This window comes from Podarcis bocagei (assembly GCF_964188305.1).
Source record: "Podarcis bocagei genome assembly, chromosome: 12".
In the NCBI taxonomy this organism is placed as follows: Eukaryota; Metazoa; Chordata; class Lepidosauria; order Squamata; family Lacertidae; genus Podarcis; species Podarcis bocagei.
In genome coordinates, this window is record NC_138137.1 from 53,758,498 (window position 1) to 53,772,460 (window position 13,963).

Genomic DNA, 13,963 nt, shown 5'->3' on the forward strand with positions numbered 1-13,963 from the left:
GCTCTGGTTCGCCAGAAGCGGCTTAGTCATGCTGGCCACATGACCCAGAAGCTGTTCACTGGCTCTCTTGGCCATTAAAGCGAGATGAGCGCTGCAACCCCAGAGTCTTCCGCGACTGGACCTAATGGTCAGGGGTCCCTTTACCTTTACCTATTACCTCTGCAGTGTTAAAAGAGCCCAGGTATGGAATCAGTCCTCTTTGTTTTTTAAAAAAAAGATATTTATTGAAATTTTCAAAATTTTACAAAATTAAAAAAGAAAAAAGAAAAATACAAAATAAAAATAGTTAAAAACAATTCGCTCTTTCAATGACTTATCTTTCATTTGCTTATTTCCCGGACCTCCTCGCGCCTCCCTTTTCTGTATTCCTGTTCAGATAGTTAGTTCAGCAAATCCCTCCCCTCTTTGTTTATCCTGGTCTTCAATCTTAAAATATTGTAACATTGGATTTTTACCTATTAATCGTCCATTTTCTCGTTCCCTTATAAAATTACAGCTATAGACCACTTAGTTTCTATCCAACATCATTCTAACATTCATTAATTTTACAATATTTCTGTAAATAGTCTTTAAACTTTTTCCAATCTTCTTCCACCAACTCTTCTCCCTGGTCTCGGATTCTGCCAGTCATTTCTGCCAGTTCCATATAGTCCATCACCTTCATCTGCCATTCTTCCAAGGTGGGTAGATCTTGTGTCTTCCAATACTTTGTGATAAGTATTCTTGCTGCTGTTGTGGCATACATAAAGAAAGTTCTATCCTTCTTTGGCACCAATGGAATCAGTCCTCTTTGGACCTGCTTCCAACATGGCCACTTCTGCCTTAAGGAGGAGGTGTGTTGCGGGCTCTCACGACCCCTCCACGTGCGCAGGGGGTGGGTGGCCAGCCCTGCGTGACTGGGGGATTCCCACCTGTGTCACTGGCCAGGCTGACCAATCTGGTTGGTCTGGGGGTGTGGCCTGCCCGATAAAGTCAGGATGCAGCCAGGAGATCTCTCTCTTTCCGGCTTCCTGCTGCTCCGGTTTTCCCACCCTCCTGCCCTTTAAGGTTTTCATCACTTTTGACCTTGCTATGGACTCCGGTTGGTCGCCTTGGATCAATTCTATGCTTCCAGGTGCCATAAGAAAGCTGCAGAGATAGTGCAGGATAGTGCGCACCCCGGAAATGATCTCTTTCAGCTTCTGCCTTCTGGAAGAAGTTACAGGGTTATAAAGACTAGGACTAGCCGCCTGAGAAACAGTTTCTATCCAAATGCGATTTTGGTTTTAAATGCAGTGTAAGGTAGTCTGTATGGGAGTATATTGTATTTAATTAAGGGGAGTTTTCAGGGCATTAACCAGGCTGGGATAGCTGGGATAGCAGGCTTGTTGGTTTCTGAATATCTGATGTAGATTTTCAATTTTGTTGTTCTGTATGGGACAATGACAATAAAGATTATCGTATCGATGAGGGGCCTGTAGGAATTTTCCCACTTGGCAAATTGGCACCAGCCACTTGGTTTTCGCCTACCTCGTAGCAAATTGTCACAACTTTTTAAGGTTTGGCGGTTAAGCATTGGAATGTTTCTGGAGAAGAGAAGAGTGGAGGTCATGCCATCACCTCCCCGCATATGGAAGGGTATTCTGTTAAAGGATTCTGGGGGGCATGGTCCTGTCCGAAGCCTGGGGAGGTGAGGGCCTAAGGCACGCCCCCTATCAGTGACCCCCAGGGGAGTTCCTAGTTGATGTGCATCGGCAGGACTCCCCCTACGGGTGGTTAACCCTTTCCGGACTCCCTGCAGATGTGCTGGAGTCAGATATAGTCGGTTAGATTTAATGCCTAAGCCAATACTGCTCATCACCTGTAACCAATAAAGTTGTGGCCTTTTTTAGCCCATTAACCTTAAATATTTAAGGTCATGTGTCTTTATTCAACCAAGGGTGTGTGTGTGTGTGTGTTTCGGATCTTGCCACGCAACCCAAATTGTGTTCCAGCCAATAAACCAATGCTATTCCCGTCTTCTTTCCGGTTAAACAACGGCAAGAACAAAACTCTTCAAATCCATAGAAACCCAAAACAGAAGAAGTGTTTATTATTGAAAATATTTACACCATATCATCAGTGTGACATAAAAAGCCCCCGAGGATTGTCTACTGCATTCCCCAATGCAGACAAGACACTCTTGATGCAATGCAAGCCTCACAGCTGCAGTGTCACCATCATCTTTGTATCGTGTTTCCCTTTAGAAAAAAACAACAGCTCATTTCTGAGCCTCCATCAAAAGAAGTTGAGAAATCTTTCGGTTGTCCTCTTTCCAGGGAAAAGCAAAGGCCGCTGAAGAAGCTGGTCAGCACTCTTTCAAAGCTCAGTGGTGAAGGAGAGGTGAACAAAAAGACAATCTGAGAGAGAGAGAGAGAAATACTACAGAGATGGTCCATTTAAAAGCTTCGTCTGCCAGCAGCACCAGTATGTAGCACGGAAGGCAAATTCTGCTCCCAATACCTTGAAAACAGCGGAGAAGGTCCGTGTGCAGTTTCTAACCCTCCATTCCTCACATTTCCACCTTTTTTGGGTAGGTTGGGGGGGGGAGTGTTGTCTTGGACACTGAAACAGGCTTGTAAATCGCCAAGCTAAGTGAGCTTCACCTCCAGGCCTCTAGGAGAGTAAGATCACAAGGCAGCTAGATATTTTGTTGCTGTTGCATTCAGGTTACCGGTGCTCCACAAATGACAAAGAACAGGGACATGAAAGGCCAATGGAGAAACATGAAATTCTTGAAGGCTAGCACCTTCTGCGGGCTGTGATTTGCAACCCACACAGGTGGCAAGGGGATGGGGGAGTAAGGCTACTGAGAAGGATGAGACATTTCCAGATGGGTTATTTCTGCAGGACAATTGCACAGTTGCTGGTAATAGGGTGTGGATGTGTTCTGGATCCCTGCCTTTTAGATGAGGCTTCTTTTGGGTGGGTGATGCAATATCCCAGCCCTCCATCCGCAGTATTGTGTAGCTCTGGTAATGTGACTTTCCTTCTGGTAGCTTGGCCCCAGATGGGTGGAATGTGGCCTTGTCAAAGCTGCAGTCGTTTAGAGGTGGACCCAAGGTGCCATTACTGACCAGTAGCACAGATCTTACAACTTGAAACCACCCAGAATTGTGAGGTCGTGTTTGTGTGCGTCATTTTAAACAACGTTAGAGGTTGAGGGCTGTTCCTAAAACGCAGCATTCTTAAAATAAAATAAAATTGGCACAGAGCTTCAAGACTAGGATTTCAAGACTGTTCAATAGTAGGGAAAGGACCACCTGGCAGGGATTCCTTAGCTGTGATTCCGGCACGGCAGGTGGTTGGTTTAGATGACCGTTGGGGTCTCTTCCAACTTTAGATTTCTTTGGCTCTAGGCCCAGAGCTCGCTGGGAGCAGATAGGCTTGCATCAACCTTTAGGAGGTCCTTGCATCAAGGCAGGGCTAGGAGAGGCCCCAATCCAAAACCCTGGACAGCCGTGGCCGGTCAGTGTACACAATACTGTCCTAGATGGACCATTGGTCTGCACTGATGCCAGGCAGCTTCCCATGTTCCTAACCACGATTCCTGCAGACACTTTTGCTTTATAAATAAAATAAATAAGGCGGCAGACCTGTGCACACTCACTCGGGATTTAAAGCTGAGTAAACTTGCATAGGATTGGCTTGTTAGTTTTCGAAAGGCAATGGTCTCTCGCATATGATCCCTTCATTTAGCAGGATCCCCAGCAAACAGAAGTTCAGGGTCTCCCTGAAATGAGGGTAGGTTCCCTGTTACAGTGGGGTTGTATGGGCCCGCCCAGAGATTCCCCATGACGGCCTTGGCCCAGTATACCTGAAGGAGTGTCTCCACCCCCATTGTTCTGCCCGGACACTGAGGTCCAGCTCTGAGGACCTTCTGGCTGTTCCCTCCCTGCGAGAAGCCAAGTTACAGGGAACCAGGCAGAGGGCCTTCTTGGTGGTGGCACCTGCCCTGTGGAACGCCTTCCCACCAGATGTCAAAGAGAAAAGCAACTACCAGACTTTTAGAAGACATCTGAAGGCAGCCCTGTTTAGGGAAGCTTTTAATGTTTGATGGACTATTGTATTTTAATATTTTGTTGGAAGCCGCACAGAGTGGCTGGGGAAACCCAGCCTGATGGGTGGGATATAAATAATAAATTATTATTATGGTTGCAGTTCTCCTATTTGGGTTTTCAAAGCATAGGGTATTTCTGGAGGGGAGAGTGTGGGAAAGCAATAAATGGAGAACACAGTAAGGGCTGTGGCACTCCCTCCGAAGGTTGTGGACTCTCCTTCCTTTTTAAGCAGAGGTTGGGTGGCCATCTGTCATGGATGCTTTAGCTGCGATTCCTGCATTGCAGGGGGGGTTGGACTAGATGACCCTCAGGGTCCCTTCCAAATATATAATTTTATTACTCTACCACATGGACGAGGAGGAATTGTGACAACCAAGGGGTTAAAAAGAGAAAAAAGAACACAGGGAGAAAGAGTATTTTTCTGGTGTGGGAATGAGGATGAGGAGAAGGAGGAAAGAGAACAAAACTCCATAGTCAGCTGGTGGTTGGCTGGGGCTTGTCACACGGCTGCCGTCTGTTTTATACTGTGAAAACTAATCCTTGTCGGAGAGGTTGGGATGGACATGGCTCGAGCCACGCGGACTCGAAGGGAGTGGTGGTCTTGCCAGCGGTGCCATCTCTTCCGGGCTGCAGAACGTACCTAGTGGGAAGGAGAGAGAGAGAAAGAAGAGAAAGAAAGAGGGTGAAAATCAGCAGTGAGTCAACGGTGTGATGCAGCAGCTAATGCAATTCTAGGCTGCATCAACAGTCAAGGGAAGTGGCAATTCCACCCAATTCTGCCTTTGTCGGACCCCACCGGCAGCCCTGTGTCCCGTTCTGGGCAGCCAAGCTGGAAGGTGTGCAGAGGAGGGCGACCAAGATGATCAAGGGTCTGGAAACCAAGCTTGATGAGGAACGGTTGAAGGAGTTGGGTATATTTAGCCCAAGGAAGAGGAGTCTGAGAGCAGATACGATAACCACCTTCAAATATCTCGGCAGAAGAAGACTGGAAAAAATGTAAGGACTATTTACAAAAATATTGTAAAATTAAGGAATGTTGAATGATGTTGGACTGAAATTAAGTGGTTTCAAGCTGTAATTATGATAAAATGGTTTTCTATTTGTAAGTAAGAATTTAAAGTTATAATAATCTAAGATGTTGGAGAGAAAATAAGGTGTTTCTTTTTTCTTTTTTTTCTTTTTAAGCTGTAATGCTTTGAGATAAGGATTTGCTGTATAAATAATTTGAATTGGATATACAAGAAGGGGAGGTACGAGGAGGTCCGGGAAATAAGTTATGAGAAAATAAGTTGTGAAATTTATGTGTTTTTAATGTTTTTATGTTTGCTTTTTTCTTTTTGTTTGTAAAAAATTGGAAACTCTAATAATTTTTTTAAAAAAACAACAACAACAAATATCTCAAGGGCTGTCACACGGAAGAGGGAGCAAGCTTGTATTTTCCTGCTCCGGAGGGTAGTACTAAATATCAGGAAGAACTTTCTGACAGTAAGAGCTGTTGGACAGTTGAATGGGCTCCCTCAGGAGACAGGGGCGTTGCGTGCAGAGGGACAGGGTGGCCGTAGCCCCAGGCACATGGCCGCGATGGCCGGCTGGGCTCCCTCAAGCATGGATGGGTAGGCAGGCAGGCCGTGCAGTGTGGCCCTGTGAACTCTCCATGCCCCAAGCCTGCCTGGTGGTGAGAGAGAGGCCCCAAGCCTCCACACCCAGCCCCTGGTCCTGCCTGATCCTGCCCCCCCCCAACACCAATAAAGGACGCAGTGCCACAGTCAGGAGGCAATAGATTCTCCTTCCTTGGAGGTTTTTAAGCAGACATTGGGTGTCCATCTGTCATGAATGCTTTAGTTGAGATTCCCGCATTGCAGGGGGCTGGACCAGGTGAATCTGGGGACTGTGCGGTGGGACGCGGGTGGCGCTGTGGGTTAAACCACAGAGCCTAGGACTTGCCGATCAGAAGATTGGCGGTTCGAATCCCCGCGACGGGGTGAGCTCCCATTGCTCAGTCCCTGCTCCTGCCAAGCTAGCAGTTCAAAAGCACATCAACGTGCAAGTAGATAAATAGGTACCACTCCAGCGGGAAGGTAAACAGCGTTTCTGTGCGCTGCTCTGGTTCGCCAGAAGCGGCTTAGTCATGCTGGCCACATGACCCGGAAGCTGTACACTGGCTCCCTTGGCCAATAAAGCAAGATGAGCACCGCAACCCCAGAGTCTCTTTGGTCAGGGGTCCCTTTACCTTTACCAACTGTGCAATTGTACGAGACTGTATGTTAGAGGTAATTTCTTTGCTTTGGGGAGGAGCTAACCTGGAGGCCAACTGAGCAGAGGGACATCCTCTCATAGCCCCGTGAATCTTGGTTGTGAGACTAGGATTTGGTCAGGAGAGGGGAGAGCTGTGGCTCAGTGGGACAGCATTTGCCTTGCATGCAGGAGGTTCCTAGGTTTCATCCCCAAGACCGCCTCTGGGTAGGGCTAGGAAAGACCATGGGGAGTGCTCTGTCCATGTGGATCAAGGGTAGACTTGCTGATCCACCCCTTTTTTTTTTTTTTTTGCCTCCGGCATGTCACCTCCAGAAGACTGCATGTGAGCAAACATGGGCCTCAGAACTAAAAAGGTTCCCTGCCTTGCTGAGTAGCGATGCCCTCCTGGTCCTACAAATCTGGTGGTTCTGATTTCTGACGGTTGCTTTCGTAACCGCATGTCTCCTTCCTGAGCAAGGCCTGAAAAGCTTCTCTCAACAGCGCTGTGCGGGCAGGTGGGTAGCTCATCAGTTAAATCGTGATTCATAACGGGCTATTATGACAAGCAAGCTCCCAGGCTGCTGAATTCGTAATAAAAGCCACGCGTACAATGAGGCAGATTGTTACTTGGTGCTCCTAAGACAATCTTGCTGTTGCAAAACCTGCTGCTTAGAGAGAGATTTTCCAGGCTATCAATGCTGCACATTCACTCACTCACAGCCCTCACTCATAGTGTCTTTCTACAGTTGAATGAATAGCTGATTGCAAGTTCAGGTTTCTCAGAGCTGGCATATCGGGACTACAAATGAAATCAGCCACTTTGGGTGAGGTGGTACCTTCTCTGCGGAATCGATATTTCCCAAAGATGAGAACCGCATTCCACACTGCCTTATGTACAGTGTCTATTGTCTAGTCCCAAACTTGGGTCTCTAGCTGTTTTTGGACTACAACTCCCATGATCCCTAGCTAGCAGCACCAGCGGTCAGGGATGGTGGGAGTTAGACTGGTTAGTTGCTTGTTGCCCAAATGTCTCCAGGTGACTCGGAACACATTTAGAAACATAAACACATTGCTGTTTAACAGATTCATTCAAAACACCTGCAATTTGCACACACAGCATACACAAAATAGCAGCACTCCACCCTCAAATGGCAACAGAAAACTTTGGCAGCACATAAGAACAGGGTTGAGGGACATTGGTGGCGCTGTGGGTTAAACCACAGAGCTTAGGACTTGCCGATCAGAAGGTAGGCGGTTTGAATCCCTGCGACAGGGTGAGCTCCCGTTGCTCAGTCCCTGCTCCTGCCAGCCTAGCAGTTCGAAAGCACGTCAAAGTGCAAGTAGATAAATAGGTCGTGCTCTGGCAGGAAGGTAAACAGCATTTCCGTGAGCTGCTCTGGTTCGCCAGAAGCGGCTTAGTAATGCTGGCCACATGACCCGGAAGCTGTACGCCGGCTCCCTCAGCCAATAAAGCGAGATGAGCGCTGCAACCCCAGAGTCAGTCACGACTGGACCTAATGGTCAGGGGTCCCTTTACCTTTAAGAACAGGGTTAAACAGTCACCACCTCGCTGCTCAAGCCTTAGCTGTGCAACTCTGATTAACATGTTAACAATATCTGGTCCTCTAGCAGCACAGAAATACCATATTTTTCGCCCCATAGGACGCACCGGCCCATAGGACGCACCAAGTTTTTTTGGGGGGAAATAAAGGAAAACATTTTTATTTCCCCCCCAGGCGCTTGTGGGGCCGGCAGCGGGGAGAAGCGCTCTTCTCCCCGCAGCGCGCCTTCAGATCAGGTCCGGGGACAGCGGGGAGACGCGCTGCGCCTCCCCACTGTCCCTGGAGCTTGCGGGGCTGGCGGCGGGGTCTCCCCGCCGTCAGCCTCCAAACCACTTCGGGAGACAGCGGGATGGCGGCGTTCCGCCTCCCTCTGTCCCCCAACCTTGTGGGGCTGGTGCTGGGGCTCTCCTGAAGCCTGGAGAGCGAGAGGGATCGGTGCGTACTGACCCCTCTCGCTCTCCAGGCTTCAGCGAAAGCCTGCATTCGCCCCATAGGACGCACACACATTTCCCCTTCATTTTTGGAGGGGAAAAAGTGCGTCCTATAGGGCGAAAAATACGGTAAGCATAAAATCCAGCTTCTAAAAATCCCTGCACAGACACACACAGACACACACGATTGGATTGCTGTATTTCTATTTTGAGTCCAAGTGGCTTTGGATACTTTTAGCTGAGAAGAAGCTGGCATAGTCATTTGCCAACCAAAATAAACGACCATTATTATTTTATCTTTTGCAATGGACTGGAAGCTGTGATGACACCTCTGAGGCGAGAGTTCCAAGCTTCAAACCTCTTGGATTTGATCAGATATAGAGCCTGACTCTTCCGTGACCTGAAATGTGAGCTGCAGGCCATGTTTAGCACCTGCTAAAAAGAGCCTGCGGTTTGCTTTTCAGAGCTCCTTCCTGACAGAGAGGAGAGAGGGAGGCAAAGCGGGTGTGAAGTCACAATGGAGAGAAGAAGAATCTGCTTCTTCTTCCTGATATTCCTCTCCATTATCTCTCTCATCTAGTCTAATCTTCCCTGGCAGCTTGAAGGCAGAGGGTTAGCAGCCAAGGCAGAGAGATAACCTTAAACAACAGAAAAGGACAGAAAAGCCCATTTTTGTGTGGTTTCCAGCTGGTAGGGGAGATTAGTTAGAGGACAAGGAATGAATGGATGTGCTTTCTTCCCTGCAGAGCTGTTGGTTACAACTAAGCCTCAGTAATGATGGGATGGCAGGTATTGCTGAACGATTCCCCCCTTCTAGTGTTTTGAATCACCAAGGGATTTGCCCCCCCCCCTGCTTCCTCAAGAGAAAATACATCAATTATGGGCACCACATAGATGCTTATCTATAAACACCGCTGTTATAAATAAAAAAGCCAGCTTGCTTCAAATGGATCGGAGGAAAAATGGCAGGACTCCTCTTTCTCCACGGCTGGAAAGTGGCTGTCGCTCTTAATTCACGCTAGGAGGAAACAATTGAATCTGCTGGCGAAACGTCAGAAGTAGTTGATCTGCAAGATTGTTTTTCCAGTCAGATGAATACGATGTATTCCCTTGGCATGGAAAATAACTGCCCCATTTCCCAGATGCGATGGGAGCAGATAAATCTACCTTCCAGCTGTCTGTCTAGGTTGGCCTTTAACAGGTGAGTGCCGTGCAGATGTTTCCGTTGCCATCTCCCATCAGTTCAGTTTTTCTGGTTCGTGCTGGTGGGATTTGCAGCACAAAACATCTGGAAGGCACTGCCTTTGCAAAGGCAATTGTATAATCTCTCCTTTCTAATTTGTAAAGAAAGGGCTTTTGTTTATTTTAAAGTTTAGTCTGCCTTTCGATTAGACGCTTACAAGGCAGCTTACAAAAAAAGAGAGTTAGAAGCAGCGGACACTAAAGGCAGATTACGTAACAATACAAAAATGAACCCTCTTCCCACAAGCACATAAAATGTTAACCAGCCCAAAACCTGGTTATAGAGAAAGGTTTTTGCCTGGCAAAAGGGGAGGGAAACTTTAACAAGCATACATGCAGTGCTTAAAAAGACACAGGAGTATAGGAAGCCACCTTATACTTGCTGGAGTATGGCAAATATATTGGAGTGGTGTGCCAAGATAAACAGTCTGGCAAAAGCACGTCAAAGTGCAAGTAGATAAATAGGTACCGCTCCGGTGGGAAGGTAAACAGCGTTTCCGTGCGCTGCTCTGGTTCGCCAGAAGCAGCTTAGTCCTGCTGGCCACATGACCCGGAAGCTGTACGCCGGCTCCCTCAGCCAATAAAGCAAGATGAGCGCCGCAACCCCAGAGTCGGCCACGACTGGACCTGATGGCCAGGGGTCCCTTTACCTTTTTAAGGCTGCCTGGTGGGGACTGGTGAGAGAAAGCAAGAGGATGCCCAATGCCTTGTGATGAGAGACTTCACTTAGAATGCATTTTGAGCCTCTTGGTCAGAGGCGGCCAATATGGAGCCTGCCAGATGTCGGATTTAAACTCCTATCGGACGCCGACAGCATGGCTGGTGAACAGGGATGAGGGGTGTTGTGGTCCAGGAACATATGTAGGGCACCATGTTGGTTTGCCCCTGCATTAAATTGATATGGGAAAAGGAAGTTAAAACTGGCGACAACAGGACCGCCTCCTGTTCCAGGCTGAAGTCTGCAGGGTTTGTTTTAGAGAGTCCAAGCTATGGGAGTGTTCAGGACCACGGCCAGCTCATTCTGGGCCTGGGAGCTCCATGCAAGCAAGCCTAAGTACAGTGGTACCTCGGGTTAAGAACTTAATTCGTTCCTGAGGTCCGTTCTTAACCTGAAACTGTTCTTGACCTGAAGCACCACTTTAGCTAATGGGGCCTCCCGCTGCTGCCATGCGATTTCTGTTCTCATCCTGAAGCAAGGTTCTTAACCCGAGGTACTATTTCTGGGTTAGTGGAGTCTGTAACCTGAAGCGTATGTAACCTGAAGCGTCTATAACCAGAGGTACCACTGTACTGATGGAGGGGTGTTCGAAGCTCTGTTTCCTCAGAGGGTAGCTCTTTTGGCTTAGAAAGGCCTTTCCAAAATAGTAAAACGTCTTGGAGGTCCTGGGCCACAGGGAGGTTAGGCTGGCCTCAACCAGAGCCAGGGCTTTTTCGGCCGTGGCCCCGATCTGGTGGAACGCTCTGTCACAAGAGACTAGGGCCCTGCGGGACTTGACATCTTTCCGCAGGGCCTGCAAGACAGAGCTGTTCCACCAGGCCTTTGACCAAGGCACAGTCTGACCCCCTCCCTTGGCAATCCTCATAGAGCTCTAGCCCAATGGTTGCCATTAATTTGACTCTGAATTGATTTTAGAATGAATTGATTATAGAATGTATTTCAATTAATTGATTGTGATTTTATGTAAACTGTGTTATTTTTACTGTTGTTAGCCGCTCTGAGCCTGGCTTCGGCTGGGGAGGCCGGGATATAAATAATAATAATAATAATAATAATAATAATAATAATAATAATAATAATAATAATAATAATAAAGTTATAGGTCATCCGGCTGACTCCAAACAGGAGCTCACAAACATTACGACTATTTCTGCTGTACAAGGCCAGACACACTCCTTCTCCTACCAACTCTGTGCAGTATGTCAGTAATAATGGTAAGGATAATATTCTGAATATCCTCATCAGTGTACATCGTTGTTGTTGTTTTTTACCTAAAGGGCACAGAAGGAAGATCTGCGTCCTAAGGAAGTTAAACCTAAAGTTTGCAAGGCAAAGGGTGAAAACCAGCACATGTCCCCATTTCACAGATAGGGAGCTGAGGCCCAGAGCTATATGGGCCACAGCACCAAGGGACTGTCTGCATCACTGCACGGCGAAATTGAACTCAGGTCTCCTTGCCTCCAGCCCACTGCTTCAAACTAAATCTCATCTTGACTATATCTCATCTTGCATTTAGCATGGTGGTTTCTTATTTTTCACTGGAAAAAACTTACATGAGGGATTCCAGCTCCGATACCTGAAAATAATAATAATAATAATTTATACCCCGCCCTCCCCAGCCAAGACCAGGCTCAGGGTGGCTAACACCAGGTATAAAAACCAAATTATTAAAATACAACTTAAAAACAAGATTAAAATACAACATTAAAATGCAGCCTCATTTCAGTAGAAACTCTAATCAAAAACTTTTGGGGGATGAAAACGTCAACTCTTCACCAAGGCCAACTATCCAGACTGGTCCTATGTGGGCCAGAAAAAAGCCAGGGAAGTCCCCAAATAAGAGTTCCATCACAGAAGGAGAAAGGAAAACAGAAAAGAAAGATGCAAGCAATTTTCTCCTTCAGCCTGTTCTCTCTCTCTCTCTCTCTCCTCAGCCTCTGGCAAACTTTTTGAAGTGCGCCTGGGGAATGGAAAAGAAGTGCAATTTGCCCGTGATGGCACTGACACTGAAAGTGCAGCAGAGATTCTGGGAATGGCATAAAACTATATTGGGAGAAGGCAGGTGGTGTTGCAAAGAAGCCTGGAGAGCCCTGCAGAAGGCAGAGCGATGGATCACAGATGCTGAGGAGGAGGGCGTCTTCACAAAGCAAAGGTCCTTTGGATGCAAAGGCTAAACCTCTGTCCCACGGGGCTTTCACATCCACCGCTGGCCTCTCCCCATTCCCTATCCCCAGGTAACCGTGCCCTGGCAGCCCCTTCTCCTTGCCATTGCCATGGAGAAGGGGTGGTTTGCATCAGGAAAGGACGGAAGGGGAAGGGAAGGCTTAAACCAAACACTCAACTCTTTTCCTCGAACACCCCCCAACTGCTGTGATTTCATTATATTTCAAAAATTCATTCTACCGCTCTTCAGCACAACAGCATTTTGTTGTAAAAACCACTTCCGACATCAGGAGGAGGTGGTGTTGCAGGCTTCATGCCCCCAACACATGCGCGGAGGCTGGCTCCCAGGCCCTGCGCGATCAGGGGAATCCTGGGGCCATGTCATCCCCTGAGCCAGCCAATCGGCTGGCTCGGGGTGTGTGGCTTGCCTCGTTTAAGGCAAGCGCAGCCTGGGATCTCCCTCTTTGGCTGCTCAGCTACGTTGGTTTTCCCACGCGCCCGCCCTTCAAGGTTCCCCTTCTGACCTTGCTATGGACCTTGGTTGGTCGCCGTTGAGGGGCCTGGTAGGAATTTTTTCCACTTGGCAAATTGGCACCGGCCATTTGGTTTTTTTGCCTACCTCGTAGCAAATCGTCACAACTTCTTGGTTTGGCGGTTAGGCATTGGTAGGGGTATTGCTATGTAGATGTGTTGAGGGGAGCACCATCACCTCCCCCAAATGTTGAAGGGTAGTCCGGTAAAGGATTCTGGGGGGCTTGGCCTCGTCCAAAGCCTATGGAGGTCAGGGCCTAAAGCACACCCCCGAACAGTGACCCCGGGGGAGTCCCTAGTTGATGTGCATCAGCGGGGTTCCCCCTGCTGGTGTTAACCCTTCCCGGTCTTCAAGCAAACAGGCTGAAGCCAGATAGTCAGATAGAACCAATGCCTAAGCCAATACTGCTCTTTTCCTGTAACCAATAATGTTGTGGCCAATTTTAGCCCATTAACCTAAAATAATGGTGTCATGTGTCTTTATTCCTACCGGGGAGAGGCGGGAACTCGCCAGGCAAATTCTAAAACAGGGTAGAGGAACCTTTTCAAATTCCAAGGCTACATCCCACCCCCGGCTCGGGAGGGCAGGGTATAAATAAATTATTTATTATTATTATTGTTGTTGTTGTTGTTGTTGTTGTTATCCCGGCAAGCAAGAAGCATTATCACAGTCCAAGAGCACATGCCAGCTAGACAAAAGCACTCAAAGAGACCCTGGAGCATGGATGATGAGAGGTGGCCCTCATGAGTGTGTGTTTGTGTGTGTGTGCATGAGAACAAGCCCCCTGGTGGGACATGGGTCTTTGGCATCTGGACAAGCATTCCAACCCTTGGTGCGGAACCCCGACAAAATAACATTATCTTGTTTTATCCCATCTTCTTTCTCTCTCTCCTGTGTCTGGAGTGACTCACATAAGTGTGCCATTGATGGACTGAACAATGCAAAGAGGAAGCGGCAGCCTGGTAAGCTGGAGAAAGCCGCCAAATGTGGTGGGTTGACAT

At 47.9% G+C, this 13,963-nt stretch overlaps 1 protein-coding gene across 5 annotated transcripts in view; it reads right to left on the reverse strand.

Moving 5' to 3' along the window:
* Positions 1–2,046: 2,046 nt before the first annotated feature.
* Positions 2,047–13,963, reverse strand: part of CRHR2 (corticotropin releasing hormone receptor 2) — a 201,920-nt gene continuing 190,003 nt past the window's right edge. For all 5 annotated transcript variants that reach the window (XM_081163804.1, XM_081163801.1, XM_081163803.1 and 2 more), the window contains one exon: positions 2,047–4,719. In XM_081163804.1, the coding sequence (XP_081019930.1) occupies positions 4,579–4,719 (141 nt within the window). In that variant the 3' untranslated portion in view covers positions 2,047–4,578. The remainder of the gene's footprint in view (positions 4,720–13,963) is intronic.